Source organism: Mobula hypostoma, chromosome 14, assembly GCF_963921235.1.
Source record: "Mobula hypostoma chromosome 14, sMobHyp1.1, whole genome shotgun sequence".
NCBI lineage: Eukaryota > Metazoa > Chordata > Chondrichthyes > Myliobatiformes > Myliobatidae > Mobula > Mobula hypostoma.
The window spans coordinates 79448774-79476689 of NC_086110.1; the positions used below are offsets into that span (position 1 = coordinate 79448774).

General features: G+C 45.1%; 2 protein-coding genes across 2 annotated transcripts in view; one reads left to right on the forward strand and one right to left on the reverse strand.

The window, feature by feature from the left end:
• Positions 1-9089: 9089 nt before the first annotated feature.
• chtf8 (CTF8, chromosome transmission fidelity factor 8 homolog (S. cerevisiae)) lies at positions 9090-24640 on the reverse strand. The gene is made up of 3 exons (XM_063067534.1): positions 24583-24640; positions 18875-18986; positions 9090-9607 (listed from the first exon to the last, which is right to left on the reverse strand). The coding sequence occupies exons 1-3, from the start codon at positions 24609-24611 to the stop codon at positions 9350-9352; spliced, it is 399 nt and encodes a 132-aa protein (XP_062923604.1). The 5' UTR covers positions 24612-24640; the 3' UTR covers positions 9090-9349.
• Positions 24641-24677: 37 nt separating this feature from the next.
• utp4 (UTP4 small subunit processome component) overlaps positions 24678-27916 on the forward strand; it is a 100853-nt gene continuing 97614 nt past the window's right edge. Inside the window, exon 1 of the mRNA XM_063067294.1 lies at positions 24678-24880. Within this exon, the coding sequence (XP_062923364.1) occupies positions 24722-24880 (159 nt within the window). The 5' untranslated portion in view covers positions 24678-24721. The remainder of the gene's footprint in view (positions 24881-27916) is intronic.

Genomic DNA, 27916 nt, shown 5'->3' on the forward strand with positions numbered 1-27916 from the left:
AATAGAAGGCTGAGAGTTGGTATAAATGGGTGTTTCTCCAGTTGGCAGTCAGTGGTGAGTGGGATGCCACAGGGGTTGGTGCTGGGCTCACAGCTGTTTACCATTTACATTGATGATTTGGAAGAGGGGACTGAGTATAGTGAAGCAAAATTTGCTGATGACACTAAACGGAGCGGAAAAGCAAATTGTACAGAGGATGTGGAGAGTCTGCAGAGGGATATAGATAGGTTAAGTGAGTGGGCCAAGGTCTGACAGATGGAATACAACATTGGTAAATGTGAGATCATCCATTTTGGAAGGAATAATAGAAGAGCAGATTATTATTTAAATGGTGAAAGACTGCAGCATGCTGTTGTGCAGAGGGACTTGGGAGCGCTTGTGCATGAATCGCAAAAAGTTGGCTTGCAGGTGCAACAGGTTATTAAGAAGGCAAACGGAATGTTGGCCTTCATTGCTAGAGGGATTGAAATCAAGAGCAGGGAGGTCACGCTGCAACTATAAAGGGTACTGGTGAGATGGCACCTGGAGTACTGTGTGCATTTCTGGTCTCCATACTTGAGGAAGGATTTGGAGGCAGTGCAGAGGAGTTTCACCAAGTTGATTCCAGAGATGCAACACGCACAAAAAGCTGGAGGAACTCAGCAGGTCAGGTAGCATCCGTGGAAACGAACAGTCAGCGTTTCGGGCTGAGACCCTTCGTCAGGACTTGAGAGGGCGGAGGCAGGGCTCCTATAAAGAAGGTGAGGGAGGGTGGGAAGGAGAAGGCAGGTAGGTGCCTGGTGAAAAACCAGTAAGGGGAAAGATCGAGGGGTGGGAGAGGAGAAAGGCAGGAACGGTGAAGGAGGAATAGGGGAAAGCACAATGAGTAGTAGAAGGAGGCAGAACCAAGAGGGAGGTGATGGGCAGCTGGAGGAGGGGGCAGAGCGAAACTGGGATGGAGGAAGGGAGGGGGAGGGAATTACCGGAAATTGGAGAATTCAATGTTCATGCCAAGGGGCTGGAGACTACCCAGACGGTATATGAGGTGTTACATAGAAACTTAGAAAATAGGTGCAGGAGTAGGCCATTCGAGCCTGCACTGCCATTCAGTATGATCATGGCTGATCATCCAATTCAGAACCCTGTACCAGCCTTCCCTCCATAACCCTTGATCCCTTTAGCCACAAGGGCCATATCTAACTCCTTCTTAAATATAGCCAATGAACTGGCCTCAACTGTTTCCTGTGGCAGAGAATTCCACAGATTCACCACTCTCTGTGAAGAAGTTTTTCCTAATCTCGGTCCTAAAAGGCTTCCCCTTTATCCTCAAACTGTGATCCCTTGTTCCGGACTTCCCCAACATCGGGAACAATCTTCCTGCATCTAGCCTGTCCAATCCCTTTAGGATTTTATACGTTTCAATAAGATCCCCCCTCAATCTTCTAAATTCCAGAGTATAAGCCTAGTCGATCCAGTCTTTCATCATATGAAAGTCCTTCCATCCCAGGAATCAATCTGGTGAAACTTCTTTGTACTCCCTCTATGGCAGAATGTCGTTCCTCAGATTAGGTGTTGCTCCTCCAACCTGAGTTTGGCCTCATCATGGCAGTAGAGGAGGCCATGTATGGCCATATCTCAATGGGAATGTAAAGCAGAGTTGAAGTGGGTGGCAACCAGGAGATCCTGTCCGTTGTGGCGGACGAAGCGGTCCCCCAATCCGTGTCGGGTCTCACCAATGTAGAGGAGGCCACACCGGATGCAATAGATGACACCGACAGACTCACAAGTGAAGCATTGTCTCATCTGTTTGGGGCCCTGAATAGTGGTGAGAGAGGAGATGTAGGGACAGGTGTAGCACTTACGCTTGCAGGGATAAGTGCCAGGTGGAAGATCTGTGGGGAGGGACGTGTGGACCAGGGAGTTGCGGAGGGAACGATCCCTGCGGAAAGTGGAGAGGGGTAGAGATATGCTTAGTGGTGGGGTCCTGTTGAAGATGGCGAAAGTTGCGGAGGATAATGTGCTGGATCCGGAGGCTGGTAGGTGAGGACAAGGGGAACTCTGTCCCTGTTGTGGTGATGGGAGGATGGGGTGAGGGCCAAAGTGCGGGAAATGGAGGAGATGTGGGTGAGGGCATCATTGATGATGGCAGAAGGGAAACCACGATTCTTAAGAAAGAGGACATTTGAGATGTCCTGGAACGGAAAGCCTTATCATTTCCACGGATGCTACCCGACCTGCTGAGTTCCTCCAGCGTGTTGTGCATGTTGCTTTGACCCCAGAATCAGCAGAGAATTTTGTGTTTATGATTCCAGAGATGAAGGGCAGATTGAGTCACCTGGGACTGTACTCTCTGGAATTCAGAAGAATGAGAGGGGATCTTATGGAAACATACACAATTTTGAAAGGGATAGATAAGACAGAAGTAGGAAAGTTGTTTCCATTGGTAGGTAAGACTAGAACTAGGGGACATTGCCTCAAGATTCAGGGGAGAAGATTTAGGACGGAGATGAGGAGAAACTGTTTTTCCTAGAGAGTGGTGAATCTGTGGAATTCTCTGCCCTGGGAAGCAGTTGAGGCTTCTTCACTAAATATATTTAAGATACAGTTAGATAGATTTTTACATAGTAGGGGAATTAAGGGTTATGGGGAAAAGGCAGGTAAGTGGAGCTGAGGTTACAAATAGATCAGCCATGATCTTATTGAATCGTGGGGCAGGCTCGATGGGCTGGATGGCCTACTCCTGCTCCTATTTCTTATGTTCCTATGTAAAGACTTAGATAAATTGAGAAAATGAGCAAGAATGTGGCAAATAAAATACAATGTTGGAAAATGCATGGTCATGCACTTTGGCAGTAGCAATAAAGAGATAATCCAAAAATCTGAGATGCAAAGGGGCTTGTGCAGAACACCCTAAAGGTTAACTTGCAGGTGAGTTGGTGGTGAGGAAGGCAAATGCAATGTGAGCATTCATTTCAAGAGGTCTAGAATACAAGAGCAGAGATGTGATGCTGAGGCTTTATAAGGCACTGGTGAGGTCTCACCTTGAGTAACGTTAACAATTTTCGGTTGCTCATCAAAGAAAAGATGTGCTGGTATTGGAGAGGGTCTAGAGGAGGTTCACAAGAATGATTCTGGGAATGAAAGTTATCATACCAGGAACATTTGATGTATTGTCCCTGGGTCTGTACTCACTGGAATTTAGAGGGATGGGGCCATCTCATTGAAATCTTTTGAATGTTGAAAGGCCTAGACAGAGTAGATGTGGAAAAGATGGTGGGGGAGTCTAGGACAAGAGGGCACAGCTTCAGGATAGAGGGGTGTCCATTTAAAACAGAGATGTGGAGAAATTTCTTTAGCCAGAGTATGGTGAATTTGTGACCACAGGTAGTTGTGGAGGCCAGGTTGTTGGTTGTATTTAATACAGAGACTGATAGATTCTTGGTTGGACACGGCATCACAATTTATGGGGATAAGGCTGGGAAGTGGGGCTGAGGAGAGGAAAAAAGGAGCAGCCATGATTTAATGGCAGAGCAGCCTCGATGGGCCAAATGGCCTAATTCTGCTCCTATGTCTTACGGTCTTATATTGCACTGTACTGCTGCTGCTAAGTTAACAATTTGCAGGTGAATCCAAAGACATTCTATACATAAATCAAGTAAGAGGATAACTAGGGAAAGGGTCGGCTCACTCAAGGATAAAGGGGGGAATATATGCTTGAATGCAGAGAATGTGAGTGAGGTACTTAATGAGTACTTTGCTTCAGCATTTACTAAGGAAAAGGATTTGGAGGACTAGATTACTGCTGAGTGTATAAATATGTTAGGGTATCTAGAAGTCAGGGTGGAGGAAGTGTTGGGCCTCCTAATTAAAGTAGATAAGTCCCCAGGGCCTGATGGGATTTAAATTGCTTTTAGCACAAAGCATTTTGGACCATTGGTATAGGGACGGAAGCTGTTAAATGGGGAGGTGTTGCACCTTCGGGAGTTACTTGAGAAAGTACTGCAGCATAGGAGTGGGTATTAGTAGAAATTAAAGAATGATCCTTTCAGAATACTGGAAAGGTAGAAGAGGGGTAGGTGTGTTTGTTGGTGGTGTCATTACTGTTTAATTGATAAGAGTATGGAAGTCTCTACATCTATGAAATGAAAAAATATCTTAGAACAAAATTGGCCAAATTTGGAGTATTGTGTGCAGTTTTGGTCACCACATTACAGGAAGGATATTAATAAGGTTGAAAGAGTGCGGAGAAGGTTTACAAGGATGTTGCCAGAACTTGAGAAACTGCATCACAGAGAAAGGTTGAAAAGGTTAGAACTTTATTCCCTGGAGCGTAGAAGAATGAGGGGAGATTTGATAGAGGTATATGAAATTACGATGGATATAGATAGAGTGAATGCAAGCGGGCTTTTTCCACTGAGGCTAGGGGAGAAAAAAAAAGAGGACATGGGTTAAGGGTGAAATGGGAAAAGTTTAAAGGGGACATTAGGGGGGGCTTCTTCACACAGAGAGTGGTGGGAGTGTGGAATGAGCTGCCAGATGAAGTGGTAAATGTGGGCTCACTTTTAACATTTAAGAAAAACTTGGATAGGTACATGGATGAGAGGTGTAAGGAGAGATATGGTCCAGGTGCAGGTCAGTGGGACTAGGCAAAAAAATGGTTCGGCTCAGCCAAGAAGGGCCAAAAGGCCCGTTTCTGTGCTGTCACACATCAAAGTTGCTGGTGAATGCAGCAGGCCAGGCAGCATCTCTAGGAAGAGGTACAGTTGACGTTTCAGGCCGAGACCCTTCCTCAGGACTAATTGAAGGAAGAGTTAGTAAGAGATTTGAAAGTTGGAGGGGGAGGGGGAGATCCAAAATGATAGGAGAAGACAGGAGGGGGAGGGATGGAGCCAAGAGCTGGACAGGTGATTGGCAAAAGGGATACGAGAGGATCATGGGACAGGAGGTCCGGGGAGAAAGACAAGGGGGGGAACCAGAGGATGGGCAAGGGGTACAAGGGGTATAGTCAGAGGGACAAAAAGGAGGGGGGGGGGAGAGAGAGAGAGAGAGAGAGAGAGAGAGAGAGAGAGAGAGAGAGAGAGAGAGAAAAAAGAATGTGTGTATATAAATAAATAACGGATGGGGTACGAGGGGGAGGTGGGGTATTAGCGGAAGTTAGAGAAGTCAATGTTCATGCCATCAGGTTGGAGGCTACCCAGACGGAATATAAGGTGTTGTTCCTCCAACCTGAGTGTGGCTTCATCTTTACAGTAGAGGAGGCCGTAGATAGACATGTCAGAATGGGAATGGGATGTGGAATTAAAATGTGTGGCCGCTGGGAGATCCTGCTTTCTCTGGCGGACAGAGCGTAGGTGTTCAGCAAAGCGGTCTCCCAGTCTGTGTCGGGTCTCGCCAATATATAAAAGGCCACATCGGGAGGACCGGACGCAGTATATCACCCCAGCCAACTCACAGGTGAAGTGTCGCCTCACCTGGAAGGATTGTCTGGGGCCCTGAATGGTGGTAAGGGAGGAAGTGTAAGGGCATGTGTAGCACTTGTTCCGCTTACAAGGGTAAGTGCCAGGAGGGAGATGAGTGGGGAGGGATGGGGAGGACGAAGGGACAAGGGAGTCGTGTAGGGAGTGATCCCTGCGGAAAGCAGAGGGGGGGGGAGGGAAAGATGTGCTTAGTGGTGGGATCCCGATGGAGGTGGCGGAAGTTACGGAGAATAATATGTTGGACCCGGAGGCTGGTGGGGTGGTAGGTGAGGACCAAGGGAACCCTATTCCTAGTGGGGTGGCGGGAGGATGGAGTGAGAGCAGATGTGCGTGAAATGGGGGAGATGCATCCTCTGGTTCCCCCTCCCCCGTCTTTCTCCCCAGACCTCCTGTCCCATGATCCTCTCATATCCCCTTTGCCAATCACCTGTCCAGCTCTTGGCTCCATCCCTCCCCCTCCTGTCTTCTATCATTTTGGATCTCCCCCTCCCCCTCCCACTTTCAAATCTCTTACTAACTCTTCCTTCAGTTAGTCCTGACGAAGGGTCTCGGCCTGAAACGTCGACTGTACCTCTTCCTAGAGATGCTGCCTGGCCTGCTGCGTTCACCAGCAACTTTGATGTGTGTTGCTTGAATTTCCAGCATCTGCAGAATTCCTGTTGTTTGTTGTTTCTGTGCTGTAATGTTTTATGGTTCTATTATTGAAGGAGCAAGAGACAAGATTGCTGGTCCTTGACCAGTACCTTTGTGTCCTCTCTGGCCAGACGAGATACCAAAGGACTGGCAAGTGGCTGATGATGTACCTCTATTTTAGAAGGGAACAAGGGAAAATCCTGGGAACTATAGATTGCCGAGTCTCATGTCAGCTGTAGTAAAATTGCTGGAAAAATTCTTAGAAATAGGATATGTGAGCATTTGAAAATCCATGGCCTAATTGGGAGACCCAGCATGGCTTTGTGCGTGGCAGGTTGTGTCTTATCAACTTGATTGAGTTTTTTGACAAGATGACGAGATAGATTGATGAAGGTAGGGCAGCGAATGTTGTCTACATGGATTTTGACAAAGTTCTTCATGGGTGGCTAATCCAGATGCATGGAGTCCATGGCAAGTTGGCTGGTTGGATTCTGAAGTGGCTTGCACAAAGACACAGAAAGTAATGGTTTGAGCAGGGCATCTGTAACTAGTTGAGTTCTGTAGGGATCTGTCCAGGGACCTCTGCTGTTAGTGAAGTATATAAATGACATGTATGAAAACATAGATGGGTGGGTTAGAAAATTTGTGGATGATATCAAGATTAGTGGAGTTGAGGGTAGTGTAGAAGACTGGCAAAGAATACAGCACAATATAGATGAGTTGCAGATATGGACTGAGAAATGGCAAATGGAGTTTAACCCAGATAAATGTGGGGTGCTGCATCTTAGTAGGACAAATGCAAGGAGACAGTAGATTTAAGGGCACGACCCTTAAGGTGTTGCTGAACTGAGAGATTTTGGGATCCAAGTTCATAGCTCCTTGAAAGTGGCTACACAGATCGATAAGGTGGGTAAGAAGGCTTATTGAATACTTGCTTTTATTAGTTGAGGCATTGAGTTCAAAAGCCAGGAGGTTATGTTGCAACTTTATAAAATTCTGGTTGGGCCACATCTGGAGTATTGTGTACAGTTCTGGTTGCCCATACGAATGTTGAGGCTTTGCAGAGGGTGCAAAAGAGGTTTACCAGGATGCTGACGAAGGGTCTCAGCCCGAAATGTTGACTGTACCTCTTCCTATAGATGCTGCTTGGCCTGCTGTATTCACCAGCAATTTTTATGTGTGTTGTTTTACCAGGATGCTGCCTGGTTTAAAGAGTATGTGCTATTACAAAAGGCTGGATAAACTTGGGTTGTTTTCTCTGGAACATGAGAGGCAAACAGGAAATCTGATAGAGGTTTACAAAATTATGAGAGGCATATATGGAGTGGACAGAGTATCTGTTTCCCAGGGTTGAAATTTCTAATACCAGAGGGCATGCATTGAAGGTGAGAAGGGGTGGTTTCAAGGGGGGATGTGAGGGGCAAGTTTTTTCTTCAGAATTCTGGATGCCTGGAATGTGCTGCCTGGTATGGTGTGGTGGTATCTGCACTGGACTTCGAGGCATGGTCCCGGGTTTGAATCCGGCCAGCTACTTGTATCCTTTCTATTTGTGCTGGGTTGAGTATCACGGCTGGCAACTCAGCCTCATAAAAACAGAAAATTGCTAAACAAACAGCAAGGTTGACACCCGATCTGCCACAAGGCGTGGAGAGGAACAAGAAACGTTTGGACAGGCACATAGATGTAAAGACGATGGAGGGATATGAACATGGTGTAGGTAGGAGGGATTGGTGTTTGGGTGTTTTTGATTTGCTTTTTAGCTGGTTTGGCACAATACTGTGGGCCGAATAGCCTGATACTGTGCTGTAGTGTTCTATGTTCTCTTAGATAGCGGGCCCAAAACTGCTCAAAATACTCCAGGTCCGGTCTGACCAATGCCTTATATGTCCTCAGAATTAGATCCTCGCTTTTATGTTCTTGAAATGAAAGCTAAAATTGCATTTGCTTTCCTCAGAACTGATTCAACCTGCAAGTTAACCTTCAGGGAATCCTGCACAAGAACTCCAGTCGCTTTGCACCTCGAATGAATTTTCTCTCCATTAGAAAATAGTCTACGCCTTTATTCCTTCCACCAAAGTGAATGACTACACACTTCCCGACACTGTATTCCATCTGCTATTCCTCAGCCCATTCTCCCAATCTGTCTAAGTCCTTCTGCAGACTCCCTGCTTCCTTAACACTAATGGCCACACCACCTATCTTTGTATCATCTGAAACCCTGGCCACAGAACCATCAATTCTATCATCCAAATCATTGACATATTACGTGAAAAGAAGCGTAACCAATACCAACCCTGGCGGAACACCACTAGTCACCAGCGGCCAACCAGAATAGATTCCCTTTAATCTCACTCTTTGTCTCTTGCCAATCAGCCATGCTCGTATCCACAGGCTCTCCTTTCTCTATGCTGCCTGTTTCCTCAAAGAATTCCACAGATTTCTCAGACAAGATTTCCCCCTTAAGAAAACCATACTGACTTTGGCCTATTTTATCATGTGTCTCCAAGTATCCCGAAAAATCATCCTTAATATCTTCCCATCCACTGATGTTAACTGGCCTATAATTTTCTTTCTTCTGCCTCCCCTCCCTTCTTAAAGAGTGCAGTAGCTTATTTGCAATTTTCCAGTCCTCAGGAACCATTCCAGAATCTAGTTATTCCTGAAAAATGATTAATGATGCCTCCACAATTAATTCAGCTACCTTTTTCAGAACCCTGGGATGTTGTCCATCTGGTCAAGGCGACTTACCTACCTTCAGACCTTCCAGTTTCCCAAGCACCTCAGTAATGGCAATTACACTCATTTCTGCCCCCTGACAGTCTTGCATTTCTGGCATACTACTTGTGTCTTTCACAGTGATTGAGCATACTGGGAATCACACTGACAATAATAAGGATATTATATTGTATAAATCATTCCCAAGTTGATTTCTCCCTGTAACAGTTCAATTTCCCCAGTGAATATTGTTGGCAAAAACCGAGAGTGACAAATTACAGAGTCTTTTGTTATAAATGACAAAAAATAGTAGCATGTAATAACATCTACTTTAAACACAGTTCAGAATTCAAAGGATCTATTCTTCTCCTCAAGGTGTAAACAAACAGAGGAAACAAACTCAGGCATTGCACAAGAATTGAAGCAAGCAGTATGACACACAGTGTTGCTTAACATCTACCGTCCAGGTACCCACACCACCTTGTCTTGACCCAAAGCTTTGGAAGAGTCTACTGCCCCTGTTGTACAGGCCTGGTTCAATGCCACTACAGCTTTTTGGGCACGTTGGTAATGATTGGCTTTGGACGGGTTTTGAAGATGATCTTTTTCTTGATTAGTGCAGTCACTGTGTAGCAGGTGGAAGTGTGCTCTTCACTATCTCTTTCAGCAAGACTGTGAGCTTCCACTGGGCTTTCAGCACCTGTTCTTCTCACAGTCTGTTTCAGGAGTACTGCAAATGGCCTCTCCAGGTGACTGACCTTACCATACAGGATATGGTGGCCAATGATCAGAATCGGCACTCCCTGGAGGTGAGCAAAGTGTGAATTAAAAGAGATGACTATCTAGAAAATGGCAAGACAATTCAACCTTACCAACAAGTGACATTGAGCAGAGATTTTAGTAAGTGCAAGGGCAAAAACAACCACAAGATGGTTCCCTGGACATGGGCAAGGCTTGGCTGATACATCCAGAGGTACAGCGTATTCATGGAGTATTTTTTATGAACATGCATACACAACAGAATATCTGATTATGAAGTATGACTGAGGTGAATGAGGAGGAAGGGTCCAGACTGAACATACCGATGTACTGCTTTTTCATTTTGAATGTAGAATCAAACAGTATTGAAATGGGTTCCTTTGGCACACGTTTGTTTTACATTGATCCTGTTTGACCACTTTGATTGATGAATAATCTCTTCTCAGGCTTCCAGCAGGTACAGGTATTGATTTTAACTGATGATTCGATGACAAACTCTGCCACCTTCATCAGGGATGATGCCTGGGCATTTCTAGTCCAGTGGTATTTATACCCGTCGCCTATCCTCCTGATTGGATGAGGACTAACCAATCAGGTTTCCACAGCCCCACCTTGGCCATTGTGAATGCAATGCTCTGCTACTGATTTCTCTGGGTAACCTAAACAGATGCACCTCCTATGCTCCTTAAAGCAGGTTTCCACCATGCATCCTGTCTGGCCGATATGTACTGCTCAGCATTCACAGGGAATCCAGTAAACACCAGCTGTCCAGAGTCCCAGCATAAGCTATGATATGAGCTTCTGTACAGGTGTGTAGAGGGTATTAATCTGGTATTTCCTCAGGATGTTGGCAATCCTTCCAAAAATTGTGGAAATATAGGGACGACAGGTGGTAGTGATGGGTTCCTCCTCGTTGTTAGGTTTCCTGGTTTTTCCATCAATCCTTTTAAAGGCCTGATTGATTTCCTTCACCTTGTAGCCGTTCTGTAGGAACATTGTGCATAATCACCTTATTTCTTCAGGGAAACTCTCCGAGTCCGGGACTCTCTATGTTGGAAGGTGTGATGGTGGCCATTATTGTTGAGGTACAAGTCTGTGTGAGTGGATTTCCGATAGACGCCATGTCCGAGGCTACCATCCAGTTTCCGTCATATTAGAATGGGAGACAACCATTCTTCTCCATCTCCATCGTAAATTGAATATTTTGATCTGCTGTTCAGATGGTTGTGGAACAGTTTGAATGGTTGGAGTCCATGAGGCCACACTATGAAGGTGTTATTGACTTATCTAGAGAAGTATTTGGGGCGATAAACTCAGAGCCCTCTCCTCAAAGTCCTCCATGTAGAAATTAGCAATAGCTGGTGACAAGGGCGATCCCATGGACACTGTCCGTTTGTTCATACTAGTTCCCCTTATAGAGGAAGTATGTTGAAATAACGGCGTGCTTAAAAAGATCAAGCGGTCCTTAAAGGGAACTCTCATGATTAGGGACACAATGTCGAAACTGACCATTAAGTCCTGCAGGGTTAGCTGGATGTTGGTTATTGTTTTTACGAAGTTGGTCAAACTTGTGATGTGGTGCTCACAGTCACCGAAGGGAGGTAGCTCATGGTCGTTAAATGTTTAGCGAGGTAGCAAGTTGGAGGGAAGCTCAAATCACGGTTTAGGCGGGTCAAAGATGACCTGGGACTTAGGACGGTTGGCATTTACTTGATTCCCTGTGAATGCAGAGCAGCGTATATTGGCCAGACACTGTGGAAACCTGCATCAAGGAGCTCAGAAGTGGATCCATTTGGGTCATTCAAAGAAATCGGCGGTAGCAGAATATTGCATTCACAATGGCCATCGATGATTGGACGGTATAAAACTACTGTGCTATGCCAATGGCTTTTGGGACCGCCTGGTAAAGGAAGCCATTGAAATAAAAAGAGGAAAAGAATTTTAACAAAGATGAAGGCGTCCCTCTAAGTAAGAAGTGGAATTCAATTGTAAACAAGGCGGGGCAGCAGAAGCCTGATTGGATGAGGATTAACCAATCAGGAGGGACGGACGACAGGGCTATAAATATGAAGCTGCTTAACAAGATAAAATCCCATGGCATTACAGAAAAGATACTGGCATGGATAGAGATATGGCTGATAGGCAGGACGCAGCAAGTGGGAATAAAAGGGTTCTTTTCTAGTTGGCTACCAGTGACTAGTGGTATTCCTCAGGGATCAGTATTGGGATTGCTACTTTTCACATTTGTTTGTCAGTGATTTAAATAATGGAATTGATGGCGTAGTGGCAAAGTTTACAGATGATACGAAGATAGGTGGAGGGGTAGGTAGTGCTGAGGAAGCAATGCGATTGCAGCAGGACTTAGACAAATGGAAGAATGAGCAAAAAAGTGGCAGATGGAATACAGTGTTGGGAAATGTTGGTAAAAGGAACAATAGTGCAGACTATTATCTAAATAGGGAGAAAATTCAAACATCAGAGGTACAAAGGGACTTAGGAGTCCTTGTGCAATACTCCCAGAAGGTTAATTCACAGGTTGATTCTGTGGTAAAGAAGGCAAATTCAATGTTGGCATTCACTTCAAGGGGAATAGAATATAAAAACAAGGATAATGCTGAGGCTTTATAAGACACTAGTCAGGCTGCACTCGAGTATAGTCAACTGTTTTGGGCCCGACATCTATGAAAGGGTGTGCTGTCATTGGAGAGTCCAGAGGAGGTTCACAAGGACAATACTGGGAATGAAGGGGTTAACAAAGTTTTTGGCAGCTTTGGGCCTGTAGTCATTGGAATTTAGAAGAATGTGCGGGGATCTCATTGAAACCCACTGAATGTTGAAAGGACTAGATAGAGTGGATGTGGAGAGGATGTTTCCTATGGTGGGGGTGTCCAGAACTAGAGGGCACAGTCTCAAAATTGAGGGGCGACTCTTTAGAACAGAGATAAGGAGGAATTTTTTAGCCAGAATGGTGAATCTGTGGAATCCTCTATTACAGATAGCTGTGGAGGCCAAGACCATGGGTTTATTTAAAGCAGGGGTCGGCAACCTTTTTGCCTCTGTGGGCCGGGTCCTGTATTAGTGAGCGGATGATGAGCCAGATAACTGCTGTAAAACAGTGGTCCCCAACCACCGGACTGCAAAGCATGTGAAAGCGGGCCGCGAGGTAACAATATGAGCTGCACCTTTCCTCCTTCCCTGTCACATACTGTTAAACTTGAACATAGGAATGCCAACTGTCCCGTATTTGCTAGGACAACCCGTATATTGGGCTAAATTAGTTTGTCCCATACGGGACCGCCCTTGTCCCATATTTCCCCCGCTAAGGTAGAGCATTCCTATGAAACCTTTCGTGCCGAAATGGCATAAAGCGAAGAAGCAATTACCATTAATTTATATGGGAAAAATTTTTGAGTGTTCCCAGACCCAAAAAATAACCTACCAAATCATACCAAATAACACATAAAACTGAAAATAACACTAACATATAGTAAAAGCAGGAATGATATGATAAATACACACCCTATATAAAGTAGAAATAATGTATGTACAGCGTAGTCGGGAAGATTAAGCCAAAACCGATTTGTGGGGGGAAAAGATCAGCACGTACGTGCATGCGCACACAGGTGCCCACGCAAGGCTTCATGGTCATGTAGTCTTTCTCGGGGTAAACACAAGTGTCCCGTCAACACACACAAAAGATGCTGGTGAACGCAGCAGGCCAGGCAGCATCTATAGGAAGAAGTACAGTCGACATTTTGGGCCAGGACCCTTCATCATGATTTGACTGCTGCTTTTGTCCCTTATTTGGGAGCGAGAAAGTTGGTAACCCTAATTGTAAAAGACATGTTGAGGTGAATTTAACCCTACTTGAACACCGCCCCCTTACCCCCCCCCACCCCCCCCACCGGCCCGCAAGAATATTGTCAATATTAAGCCGCTCTGCGGTGCAAAAAAGGTTGGAGACCCCCGCCGTAAAAACTTAAAATATGGGAATTATCTATTTAAATACATCTAGTTATGTTTTGCCTCAAATTAATGAATAACGCATGCTAGAAAATCATTTGTGCTTAAGGTCGCCTACCCCTGATTTAAAGCAAAAACTGATAGTTTCCTGATTGGTCAGGTTATATTGAGAAGGCAGGTGTATGGGATGGAGTGGGATCCAGGATCAGCCATGGCAGAGGAGACTTGATGGGCTGAATGGACCAGTTATGCTACTGTGTCTTATGGTCTAAATACCACTAGACTAGACATCCTCATCAATGCCTTTTGAAAATCCAAGTTAGCTGCTGCCTCTCCTTTGTCCACCCTCCTTGTCACTTCCTCGAACAACTCTAACAGATGTTTGTCAGGCAAGATTTCCCTTTATAGAAACCATGCTGACTTTGACTTACTTTATCATTCGTCTCTAAGTACTCTGCAACCTCATCCTTAATAATAGACTCCAACATTTTCTCAACCACTGAGGTTAGGCTAACTGGCCTATAATTTCCCTTCTTTTGCCTTCCTCTTCTTAAAGAATGGAGTGACAGTGCAATCTTTTAGTCCTCTGGGACCATGCCAGAATCAAGTGATTTTTGAAAGATCATGACCAATGCATCCATTATCTCTTCAGCAACCTCTTTCAGGACTCTGGGATATAGTCCAGGTGACTTAACCACCTTCAGACATTTGAGCTTCCCTAGCATTTTTCCTTTGTAATAGCAATGGCACTCACTCCTGGTCCCTGACACTCATGGACCTCTGGCACACTGCTAGTGTCTTCCACAGTGAAGACTGATGCAAAGTACTCATTAAGTTCATCTGCCATTTCTTTGTCCCCCATTACTACCTCACCAGCACCATTTTCCAGTGGTTCAATATCATCTCTCACCTCCCTTTTACTCTTTATACAACTGAAAACACTTTGAATATCCTGTTTTATATTATTGGCTATTTGCCCTCATATTTCATCTTTCCCTCCTCATTGCTTTTTTTTTAAGTTGCCTTTTGTTGGATTTTAAAAGTTGCCCAATCATCGAACTTCTCACTCACTTTTGTTACCTTATATGCCCTTTCCTTGGCTTTTATGCAGTCCTTAACTTCTGTTGTCAGCTAGATTGCCTAGCCCCGCCATTTGAGAACAACTTCTTCTGTGGGACATATCTATCCTGCGCCTTGTGAACTATTCCCAGAAACCTCAGCCACGTCTGCTATGTTGCCATCCTTGGCAGTATCCTCCTCCAATCCACCTGGGCAAGCTCCTCTCTCATGCCTCTGTAATTCCCTTTATTCCATTGTGATACTGATACATGTGACTTATGCTTCTCTCTGTCAAGTTGCAGTATGAATTCAATCATATTATGATCACTGGCCTCTCGGGGTTCCTTTGGGTTAAGCTCCCTAATAAGACCTGGGTTATTACTCCCAATCTAAGATAGCCTTTCCCTGAGTAGGCTCAAGCACAAGCTGTTCTAAACAGCTATCTCGTAGGCATTCAACAAATTCCCTCTCTTGTGATCCAACACCAACCTGATTTACCCAATGTCCTTGCATATTGAAGTCCCCCATTATAATTGTGACATTACCCTTATTAGATGCTCTTCCCTGCTCCCTTTGCAATCTCAGCTCCACATCTCGGCTACTATTGAGGCCAACGTACGATTCCAATGTTTTTTTCACCCTTGCAGCTTCTCATCTCCGCCCACAAAGATTTAACATTCTCTGACGCTATGTCACCTCTTTCTAAACATGTAATTCCATCTCTTACCAAAAGAGCCACAGCACTACCTATGCCTTCTTGCCTGTCCGTTTGATACAAAGTATATCCTTTGATATTAAGCTCCAAACTATGGCCTTTATTCTGAATGCTACGCACATTTAAATACAGCACCTTCAGTCCTGCATTCTTCACCCTTTTGAATTTTGCTTCTGTGGTACAATTTAACTCTTTGCTTGTCTGCAGTTGTACCCAATCATTGGCTCATCCTTCTTACCTTTATGTTACACCCATCATCTACTTGTAAACCTGCTGGCTCACCCTCAGCTCTATCATCTTGGTTCCCACCCCCCTGCCATATTAGTTTAAACCACTCTCAACAGCTCTAGTAATCCTGCCTGCAGGAATATTGGTTCCCCTTGGATTCAAGTGCAACCCGTTCCTTTTGTACAGGTTACCTGCCCCAGAGGAGGTCCCAATTATCCAGAAATCTGAATCCCTGCCCCCGCTCCAATTTTTCAGCCACACATTTATCTGCCACCTCATTCTACTCCTATCTTCACTGTCGCGTGGCACAGGCAGCAATCCCAAGATTACTACCTTTGAGGTCCTGCTCCTCAGCTTCCCTCCTAACTCCCTGCAATCTGTTTTCAGGACCTCCTCCTTTTTCTACCTGTCATTGGTACCAATATGTACCACGACTTTTGTATGCTCACCCTCCCTTTTCAGGATATTGTGGACACGTTCAAAAACATCGCAGACCCTGGCACCTGAGAGGCAAACTGCCATCTGTGTTTCTTTTTCACGTTCATGATAGATCCAAGGCAGGGTTTCAACTGGAAACAACTGCAAATCTTTCCTCCCTCAAATGGAAGAATTGAAACAATGCCATGAGCAGCAATACTGCAAGGAAAGAGAGGCAGGAGCTTGGTGATATAAACAAAGTGAAAGATGGATTGAGATATGTTTATTACAGTTCAATGAATATTAAGACCAAGGGCAATGAATCATGATGTTGCAGCAATTAGATATAATTATGGACCTGTAGATAGGGTGGTGAAGAAGGCATTATTTCAGGCCTAGATTATAAGAGTATGAAGGACATGTTACAACTTTATAAATCGTGAGATAGACTGTTGCTGGAATACTGTATATAGTTTTGTTTGAGGACATGATTGCATTGGAGAGGATGCCATGCTGATTCACCTGAAGGTTGTCTGGAATGGAGTTTTCAATATGAGGGGTTACTTCAATTCAGCTGCATTTATTTCCCTTGGAGCAGAGGAGGCCGACAGGAAACTTGATACAGATGTTCAAATTTACTAGGGGTATAAACAAGATAGATAGTAGGAAACATCCTCATAGAAGAGGGAATGGGGCAGTTTTTAGAAGGTGGTTGGAATCTGCAATGCACTGTCTGAATAGCTAGTGGAGGAGGGTATTCTCACAATATTCAAGTATCTAGACAAGCACTGAAATTGCCAGCCATAAAAGGTAATGAACCAGTCACTGGTAAATGGAATTATTGCGGATGTGAACTTAATGTTCAGCATGGAGATGGTAGATTGTAGGGCTGGTTTCTGTGCTAAAATACCAATAGATAATGCTGGAAATACCCATCAGGTCAAACAGCACTTATGGAAATAACTCAGCCAGATTTTTAGAAAACAAACGGTCTTCACTGTGGGAGACACTAGCAGCGTGACAGGTGTTGAAGGGTGTGAGGGAAGAGAAACGAGTGCAGTTACTGTTGCAAGGGAGAAGGTGCTCAAAGAGCTGGAAGACCTACATAGGTCACCCAGACCAGATGAATCGCTCCGTAAAGGTCTGAAAGAGGTCGTGGTAAAGATTGTGGAGGCACTAGTAATGATCTTTCAAGAATCATTGGACTCTGGCATAGCTCCGGATGACAGGAACATTGCAATGTCACTCCACTCTTTAAGAAAGGAGGGAGGCAGCATAAAGGAAATTATAGACTAGTTAGTGTGACCTCAGTGGTTGGGAAGATGTTGGAGTCAATTGTTAAGGATGAGGTTATGGAGGACTTGGTGACACAGGACAGGATAGGACAAGGTCTGGCATTGTTTCCTTAAGGGAAAATCTTGCCCAACAAATTGCCTGTTGAAATTCTTTGAGGAGATTACAAGTAGGATAGATAAAGGGAATGCAGTGCATGTTGTATATTCGGATTTTCAGAAGGTCTTTGACAAGGTGCCACACATGAGGCTGCTTACTTCATTAAGAGCCCATGGTATTACAGGGAAGTTACTAGCATGGTTAAGGCTTTGGTTGATTTGTAGGAGGAAGCGTGTGGGAATAAAAGATATTTTTCTGGTTGGCTACCAGCAACCAGTGGTGTTTCACAGGGGTCGGTGTTGGGACTGCTTCTTTTTATGCTGTATATCAATGATTTAGATGATGGAATAGATAGCTTTGTTACCAAGTTTTCAGATGATATGAAGATTGGTATATGGGCAGGTAGCTTTGAGGAAACAGGTAGGCTGCAGAAGGACTTAGATAAGTTGGGAGAATGAACAAGAATGTGGCAAATGAAATACAATGTTGGAAAATGCATGGTCATGCACGTTGGTAGAAGAAATAAATGTGCAGACTATTTTCTAAAGGGGGAGAAAACTCAGAAACCTGAGATACAAAGGGACTGGTGAGTTCTTGTACAGGACACTCTGAAGCTAACTTGCAGGTCGAGTCGGTGGTGAGGAAGGAAATGCAATGTGAGCATTCATTTCAAGAGGTCTGGAACACAAGAGCAGGGATGTGATGCTGAGGCTTTATAAAGCACTGGTGAGCTCTCACCTCGAGTATTGTGAACAGTTTTGGGCTCCTCATCTAAGAAAAGATGTGCTGGCATTGGAGAGGGTTCAGAGGAGGTTCACAAGGATGGTTCCGGGAATGAAAAGGTTATCATGAGTAACCTTTGATGGCTCTGGGCCTGTACTCGCTGGAATTTAGAAGGAAGGGGGAATCTCACTGAAACCTTTCGAGTGTTGAAAAGCCTTGACAGAGTAGCTGTAGAAACGATGTTTCCCATGGTAGGGGAGTCTAGCACAAGAGGGCACAGCCTCAGGATAGAGGGGTGTCCATTTAAAACAGAGATGTGGAGTAATTTCTTTAGCCAGAGGGTGGTGAATTTGTGGAATTTGTTACCACAGGTAACTGTGGAGGCCAGGTCGTTGGGTGTTTTTACGGCGGAGATTGATAGATTCTTGATTGGCCACTGCATCAAAGGTTATGGGAAGAAGGCTGGGGAGTGGGGCTGAGGGGAGAAAAGGATTAGTCATGATTGAATGGTGGAGCAGAAAGAGCCTAATCCTGCTCCTATGTCTTATGTCTAAACTGGAACAAAAACATCCACAAGCTGATGAGTTTCATCGCATTACTCTCCAGGGACTGAATTTTTCCAGATAATATCAGACTTTGAAAGTTCTAACTTGGCAGAAAGACAGAATTTTACAGACCAACAGTCAAGAGTGAGAAACCTCAAGAGGAATCCATGAGGACTGGAAGTTGACCTCTTAACCCTATGCAAAACGAGTGGATGTCTAGGGTTTAGGATGGTGGCAGAGGGACAATGCTGGGGACACAAAATCTTTACCTTACAGCTGTAGTGCAGATCTCCCATCAGGCTCCCAGCCAGGCCAGTTTCATGCCGTGCTTCGATCTCACCCTGCAGCTCCATCAAAACCCACTCAGGCTTCGAGCTACATCTGGCAGTGAGAAAAGCCGAAGAGGGATTAAACCTTTGATCTGCCCATGGCAAGTAGGGAAGGAGGGTCAAAGGAATTGGAGAGGGAGAGAGAGAAAACTGCAAGCAACCTGCTCTCCCTAATTCGTCCCTCCCCACCCTTCAACTCACACCCCCTCCCCTTCTTCTTACATTGCCACTCTCCCACCTTCTTTTAGTAATGTTCAATGGCAGTTGGCAAACGTATGGTATGTGCATTACTGCCAGCTACTGAGCTGCAGTGTGGAGCAACGAGATAGTAAGTACACCCCCTTCAATCACCCTGCCCATAAAAAACACAGACTAACACTGTTAACACATCAAAAAGTCTAACACTGTTTAGAAAGTCAAATGTGAACTTAAAGAAATTACATTGGCAGCGATATCCTAACAAATTACCAATGTTAAACTGTCTGTCCCAAATACCCCAACTTAGTAAATCGGAGTTTCCTTTGCAACTCACAGGAACTGCTTATAAAAGCCCATATCATGCATATTAGATCTGAATTATTCAACCTAGTATGTCCCATATGTAAAGGTGCAAGTACTATTTCTTCTCTCCTGTTATACCCACTTACCAGTTGTTGCAACTATCCTTTAAAGTAAGTGCCGTCCTTTCTTTTCTTTGTCTCAACTTTGTTGCCACAATGATTCAACAGACTTTTTAATTACGATTTTCACCTTCCCCTTATGCAAAGGCACCAATATCTTTACATCCTTAATTTTAGTCATTGCTTGGATAGGACTGCCATCTTGTTTCCTTCAACCCAACATGGGCAGGGATCCATAAGAAATGGATACACAAGCCCAGACCCTGCAGCCTTCACAGATATTGTCCAATCTCTAGAAGAAGGCATGGCCTACAGTTTGAAAAAATCTTTTTAAATCTCTGGCAAAGACGTGATTGGTAGGTGGGAAGCCTTCAAAGAGGAAATTTTGAGAGTGCAGAGTTTGTATGTTCCTGTCAGGATTAAAGGCAAATTGAATAGGAATAAGGAACCTTGGTTCTCAAGGGATATTGCAACTCTGATAAAGAAGAAGAGGGAGTTGTATGAAATGTATAGGAAACAGGGGGTAAATCAGGTGCTTGAGGAGTATAAAAAGTGCAAGAAAATACTTAAGAAAGAAATCAGGAGGGCTAAAAGACATGAGGTTGCCTTGGCAGTCAAAGTGAAGGATAATCCAAAGAGCTTTTACAAGTATATTAAGAGCAAAAGGATTGTAAGGGATAAAATTGGTCCTCTTGAAGATCAGAGTGGTCAGCTTTGTGCGGAACCAAAGGAAATGGGGGAGATCTTAAATAGGTTTTTTGCATCTGTATTTACTAAGGAAGCTGGCATGAAATCTATGGAATTGAGAGAATCAAGTAGTGAGACCATGGAAACTGTACCGATTGAAAAGGAGGAGGTGCTTGCTGTCTTGAGGAAAATTAAAGTGGATAAATTCCCGGGACCTGACAGAGTGTTCCCTCGGACCTTGAAGGAGACTAGTGTTGAAATTGCGGGGGCCCTGGCAAAAATATTTAAAATGTCGCTGTCTACGGGTGAAGTGCCGGAGGATTAGAGAGTGGCTCATGTTGTTCCGTTGTTTAAAAAAGGATCGAAAAGTAATCCGGGAAATTATAGGCCGGTGAGTTTAACGTCAGTAGTAGGTAAGTTATTGGAGGGAGTACTAAGAGACAGAATCTACAAGCATTTGGATAGACAGGGGCTTATTAGGGAGAGTCAACATGACTTTGTGCGTGGTAGGTCATGTTTGACCAATCTGTTGGAGTTTTTCGAGGAGGTTACCAGGAAAGTGGATGAAGGGAAGGCAGTGGATATTGTCTACATGGACTTCAGTAAGGCCTTTGACAAGGTCCCGCATGGGAGGTTAGTTAGGAAAATTCAGTCGCTAGGTATACATGGAGTGGTGGTAAATTGGATTAGACATTGGCTCGATGGAAGAAGCCAGAGAGTGGTGGTAGCGAATTGCTTCTCTGAGTGGAGGCCTGTGACTAGTGGTGTGCCACAGGGATCAGTGCTGGGTCCATTGTTATTTGTCATCTATATCAATGATCTGGATGATAATGTGGTAAATTGGATCAGCAAGTTTGCTGATGATACAAAGATTGGAGGTGTAGTAGACAGAGAGGAAGGTTTTCAGAGCCTGCAGAGGGACTTGGACCAGCTGGAAAAATGGGCTGAAAAATGGCAGATGGAGTTTAATACTGACAAGTGTGAGGTATTGCACGTTGGAAGGACAAACCAAGGTAGAACATACAGGGTTAATGGTAAGGCACTGAGGAGTGCAGTGGACCAGAGGGATCTGGGAATACAGATACAAAATTCCCTAAAAGTGTTGTCACAGGTAGATAGGGTTGTAAAGACAGCTTTTGGTACATTGACCTTATTAATCGAAGTATTGAGTATAAGAGCTGGAATGTTATGATGAGGTTGTATAAGGCGTTGGTGAGGCCGAATCTGGAGTATTGTGTTCAGTTTTGGTCACCAAATTACAGGAAGGATATTAATAAGGTTGAAAGAGTGCAGAGAAGGTTTACAAGGATGTTGCCAGGACTTGAGAAACTCAGTTACAGAGAAAGTTTGAATAGGTTAGGACTTTATTCCCTGGAGCGTAGAAGAATGAGGGGAGATTTGATAGAGGTATATAAAATTATGATGAGTATAGATAGAGTGAATGCAAGCAGGCTTTTTGCACTGAGGCAAGGGGAGAAAAAAACCAGAGGACATGGGTTAAGGGTGAGGGGGGAAAAGTTTAAAGGGAATATTGGGGGGGGCTTCTTCACACAGAGAGTGGTGGGCGTATGGAATGAGCTGTCAGACGAGGTGGTAAATGCGGGTTCTTTTTTAACATTTAAGAATAAATTGGACAGATACATGGATGGGAGGTGTATGGAGGTATATGGTCCGTGTGCAGGTCAGTGGGACTAGGCAGAAAATGGTTCGGCACAGCCAAGAAGGGGCAAAGGGCCTGTTTCTGTGCTGTAGTTTCTCTGGTTCTATGTCAAAACCGAGAATAAATCAGGGCACAGAAGTACCTCTGAGGGCCTACTTCTTCAACCCAGTCCAAGCCTAAAATGACAGCAACCATCTCAGATGTGAATACTGATTCTTTGATAATATTTTCTTAATAGTCACATCAACAGAAACATCTGAACAATCTGTCACTGGATCTTTGGAACTCTCTGTCGAGATATGTCAGAAATCATAATGTCTGCCTTATGTATATTGCTGAACTTCCTGTGCCAATGACATACAATCACACCTCATCTTGATCTTTTCTTGAAGGTTTAAATCAACCACAGGCAACTGAAAATCAAAACATGGAGTGACAGAAAAGGAAAACTCCAGAAAATTAATATCCACATTAATACACATAATCCACATTAACTATCCCAAGATTTGGTGCCCCATTCATTTCTCATCCACCCAAAACTGAAAACCTTCTGAATATGGTGCTCCCAACACTGTAATAATGTTGTCAATATTGGATGACCAACTTCATTGTCCTCTTATATTAACCCGTATACCACTGCTCACTGTAACCTGCATAGACGTAAGGGTACAGTACTTCACCCATTCCTAACCGTAATGCCAAACTTGGGGATGATTTAATAGCACCATAACATAATCTCATTGTTTGAGGTTGAACTTTATCTAGTAGCTTTAAGATTGCTGAAGACACTGGCCCATCAGCAACACATCCATAATCAAAGACAGATCTGATTAATGCAAGCAACACACATCAAAGTTGCTGGTGAACGCAACAGGCCAAGCAGCATCTATAGGAAGAGGCGCAGTCGACGTTTCAGGCCGAGACCCTTCGTCAGGACTAACTGAAGGAAGAGTGAGTAAGGGATTTGAAAGCTGGAGGGGGAGGGGGAGATGCAAAATGATAGGAGATGACAGGAGGGGGAGGGATAGAGCCGAGAGCTGGACAGGTGATAGGCAAAAGGGGATACGAGAGGATCATGGGACAGGAGGTCCGGGACGAAAGACGGGGGGGGGGGTGACCCAGAGGATGGGCAAGAGGTATATTCAGAGGGACAGAGGGAGAAAAAGGAGAGTGAGAGAAAGAATGTGTGCATAAAAATGAGTAACAGATGGGGTACGAGGGAGAGGTGGGGCCTAGCGGAAGTTAGAGAAGTCAATGTTCATGCCATCAGGTTGGAGGCTACCCAGACGGAATATAAGGTGTTGTTCCTCCAACCTGAGTGTGGCTTCATCTTTACAGTAGAGGAGGCCGTGGATAGACATGTCAGAATGGGAATGGGATGTGGAATTAAAATGTGTGGCCACTGGGAGATCCTGCTTTCTCTGGCGGACAGAGCGTAGATGTTCAGCAAAGCGGTCTCCCAGTCTGCGTCGGGTCTCACCAATATATAAAAGGCCACACAGGATCTCCCAGTGGCCACACATTTTAATTCCACATCCCATTCCCATTCTGACATGTCTATCCACGGCCTCCTCTACTGTAAAGATGAAGCCACACTCAGGTTGGAGGAACAACACCTTATATTCCGTCTGGGTAGCCTCCAACCTGATGGCATGAACATTGACTTCTCTAACTTCCGCTAGGCCCCACCTCCCCCTCGTACCCCATCTGTTACTCATTTTTATGCACACATTCTTTCTCTCACTCTCCTTTTTCTCCCTCTGTCCCTCTGAATATACCTCTTGCCCATCCTCTGGGTCACCCCCCCCCGTCTTTCGTCCCGGACCTCCTGTCCCATGATCCTCTCGTATCCCCTTTTGCCTATCACCTGTCCAGCTCTCGGCTCTATCCCTCCCCCTCCTGTCTTCTCCTATCATTTTGCATCTCCCCCTCCCCCTCCAGCTTTCAAATCCCTTACTCACTCTTCCTTCAGTTAGTCCTGACGAAGGGTCTCGGCCTGAAACGTCGACTGCGCCTCTTCCTATAGATGCTGCTTGGCCTGTTGCGTTCACCAGCAACTTTGATGTGTGTTGCTTGAATTTCCAGCATCTGCAGAATTCCTGTTGTTTCTGATTAATGCAATATACATTTGTTTAAGTGACCTCCTATTCACACCCAACTAAGCACCTGAGACCATTAAGTGGCTTTTTCTCCCCACTTCCCTTGTGTCCATCCATATACATAGAAACTTCATCACTAGCTCTTGTTTAAGAAATTTACCATATAACTTGAGATCAATAGTGGATGTGATGTTCTTTTTAGAAAAACAAATAACTTTGCAGCAGAAAATTTAATCCCCCCCATCTACATCCCCATTCCTCTACTTCATCTACGGCTGCTTGTTTTTTCCTAACTATATAGTTTATATTCCTCCTTATCTTCCACACTGCATCATTGGCATATAGCGATTTGGAAATGTCAGAGCCAACAGTTAAAACATCATTGATCATAATATTAAAAAGGAATGGCTATACGCACTTCCCTGCGGAGCCCATTCTCTATCTCCTATTCCTTAGAGAATGTTGTCCCTACCCTAACTTGTATCTTCCTATCACTTAAAAAATCTTGCATCCAAATGAACATTTCACCACCTATTCCGGTCCTTTCAGGTTTAAGCAGCACCCCTCGCGTCTCTTCCCCACCTTTGCAGCACCACGGGGATTTGAACCATCTTCCCGACGCCGCTTGTTTCCCGCCGTTCGTCACGTCCTGTCCTCGCGAGCCGAATGGCGTCAGTTTCCGGGTGAAGGGTCAGTGCGCGAAGATCGTGTGGCGTCCGGCATGGGCGAGTTTCGCGTTCACCGCGTCCGGTTCTTCGACCTGCTGCCGCCCGCCGTCCGCAGCCTGGCTTACAACCACGCCACCCAGCGCCTCGCCCTCGCCCGTGCCGATGGCTCGCTTGAGATCTTCAACTTCGCTAGTAACTTCATTCAGGAGAAGGTGAAGTCCCGGGGCCGGGGTGCGCGGGCTCGTCATCGGTCCGGGGCCGGGGTAGCCGGTCGGGGGACGCCGGTTCTGGGGATCCGAGCATCTTGCCACCGGTCCAGAACCGGCTGGAGGCCGGTGGGAAGGGGCGGCTTACCCGGTTACAGGCCTCTCTACTCTCCCTGTCTGACCCCCGCTACGAATGTTGAACACGGCGAGACTCCCGAGGTTGTAGTCGACTGAGGTTGCTCTGGAGTTTAGAAGAACCATCATTTATCTCATCGAAGTGCATAAACCTGTCTCAGGTTTGACTGGGTGTGGGGCGGGGCGGGTGGTGGTCATTTTACTTGCAGATAGATTACAGACGACACGTGGGAGCCTCTTAAAAGTGAAATCGTCTGAGCTGAGTTCCTGTAAGGGAGGCAAGTCCAGGGAACCTTAGAGTCGTGATTGAGGATCTTATTAGAAAAAAAAAACATAGCAGAGTAACGCATAAAGCTTACAAAATCGACAGAAGGCAATTAAAAAAGCCGGACCAGATGAACTGCATCCTAGGGTTCTGAAAGAAGTAGCAGTAGAGATTCTGGAGGCATTAGTAATGATATTTCAAAAATCATTGGACTTTGGCATGGTCGCAGAGGACTGGACAATTGCAAATGTCACTCCACTCTTTAAGAAAGGAGGAAGGCAGTAGAAAGGAAATTATAGACTAGTTAGTCTGACCTCAGTGGATGTCAAGATGTTGGAGTCAGCTGTTAAGGATGAGGTTATGGTGACAGAGTACAAGATCTGACAAAGTCAGCGTGGTCTCCTTCAGGGAGAGTCTTCCCCAACGAATTGCCTGTTGAAGTTCTTTGAGGAGATTACAATTAGGGTAGATACAGTAAAGGGGATGCAGTGGATGTTGGATATTTGGACTTTCAGAAGGTCTTTGACGAGATGCCACACATGAGGCTGCTTACCAAGTTAAGAGCCCATGGTATTACAGGAAAGTTACTGGGATGGTTAGAGCATTGGCTGATTGGTAGGAGGCAGCGAGTGGGAATAAAAGGATCCTTTTCTGTTTGCCTGCCTGTGTCTAGTGGTGTTTGCAAGGGTCAGTGTTGGGACTGCTTTATATGCTGTATACCGATGATTTAGATGATGGAATAGATGGCTTTCATGCCAAGTTTGCAGATGATATGAAGATTGGTGGAGGGGCAGGTAGTGTTGAGGAAACAGGAAGGCTGCAGAAGGACCTAGACAGATTAGGAGAATGGGCAAGAGAGTGGCAAATGAAATTCAATGCTGGAAAATGCATGGTCATGCACTTTGGTAGTAGGAATAAATATGCAGACTATTTTCTAAATGGGGAGAAAATCCAAAGCTCTGAGATGCAAAGGGATTTGGGAGTCCTTGTGCAGAACACCCTAAAAATTAACTTGCAGGTGGTGAGGAAGGCAAATGCCGTGTTAGCATTCATTTCAAGAGGTCTGGAATGTAAGAGCAGGGATGTGATGCTGAGGCTTTATAAGGCACTGGTGAGGCCTCACCATGAGTATTGTGAACAGTTTTGGGCTCCTCATCAAAGGAGAGATGTGCTGGCATTGGAGAGGGTTCAGAGGAGGTTCACAAGAATGATTCCGGGAATTAAAAGGTTATCATATGAGAAATGTTTGATAGCTCTGGGTCTGTACACCCTGGAATTTAGAAGGATGAGAGGTGGATCCCATTGAAACTTTTTGAATGTTGAAAGGCCTAGACAGAGTAGATGTGGAAAGGATGTTCCCTGTAGGGGGGGAGGGGAATCTAGGACAAGGAGACACAGCCTCAGGATAAAGGGATGTCTATTTAAAACAAATGTGGCAAAATTTCTTTAGTCAAATGGAGGTGAATTTGTGGAATTTGTACCACAGGAGGCTGTGGAGGCTATGTCATTGGGCAGAGCTTGATCGGTTCTTGATTGGGCATGGCGTCAAAGGTTACTGGGCAAAGGCTAGGGAGTGGGACTGAGGAGGGGAAAAAGGATCAGCCATGATTTAATGGCGGAACAGACTCAATGGGCCAAACGACCTAATTCTGCTCCTCTGTCATGGTATTCATCACCCTTTTCAGTTTTGCCCCCTTTTACATTGAAACTCATTCCATTCACTGCAATTTTGCCCTATCATTGTCTCTCCTTGCTTGCAGTATCACTACATACTGCATCTATTTGTAAAATCCTACCCCATCCTCAGCCTTATTGCTCCCGATTCCTGTCCCGCTGCCAAATTAGTTTAAACCTTCCTGAACAGCTCTACCAAATCTGCCTGCGAGGATATTGGTCCCCCTTGGTTTCAGGTGTAACACCTTTCTTTTGTTCAGGTTGTACCTTCTCCAGAAAAGATCCCAATGATCTAGAAATTTGAAGCATTTCCCCCATACCAGTTCCTCAGCCACACATTTATCTGCAGAATCAGCCTCTTCCTGCTCTCATTGGCACGTGGCACTGGCAGCAATCCAGAGATTACTGCCCTGGAGGTCCTGCTTTTCAGCTTTCTACCTAGCTACCTAAATTCCCTCTTCAGGACCTCCTCACATTTCCTCCCTATGTCAGTGACTCCAGTACCAAGACTTCCGCCTGCTCACCCTCACCCTTTAGAATGCCATGGACCTGATGCAAGACATCCCAGACCCTGTCACCTGGGAGGCAACATACCAACAGCGTGTCCCTATCGCGTCCACAGAATCTCATCTCTATTCCTTTGACTTTGGAATTTGACCATAAGAATAGGAGCAGAGTTAGGCCCTTTGGCCCAGAGTCTGCTCTGCCATTTTATCATGGCTGGTCCATTTTTCCTGCCTTTTCCCTGTAACTTCTTCCTGTCCTGACCAATCAAGAATCTGTCAACCTCTGCCTTAGATATACATACAGACTTGGCTTCCACAGCTGCCTGTAGCAACAAATTCCACAGATTCACCCCTCTCAGAGTAAAGAAATTACTGCCTATCTCTGTTCTACAAGGATGCCCCTGAGGCTATGTCTCCTAGTCTTAGACTTTCCCACCAGAGGAAACATCCTCTCCACATCCA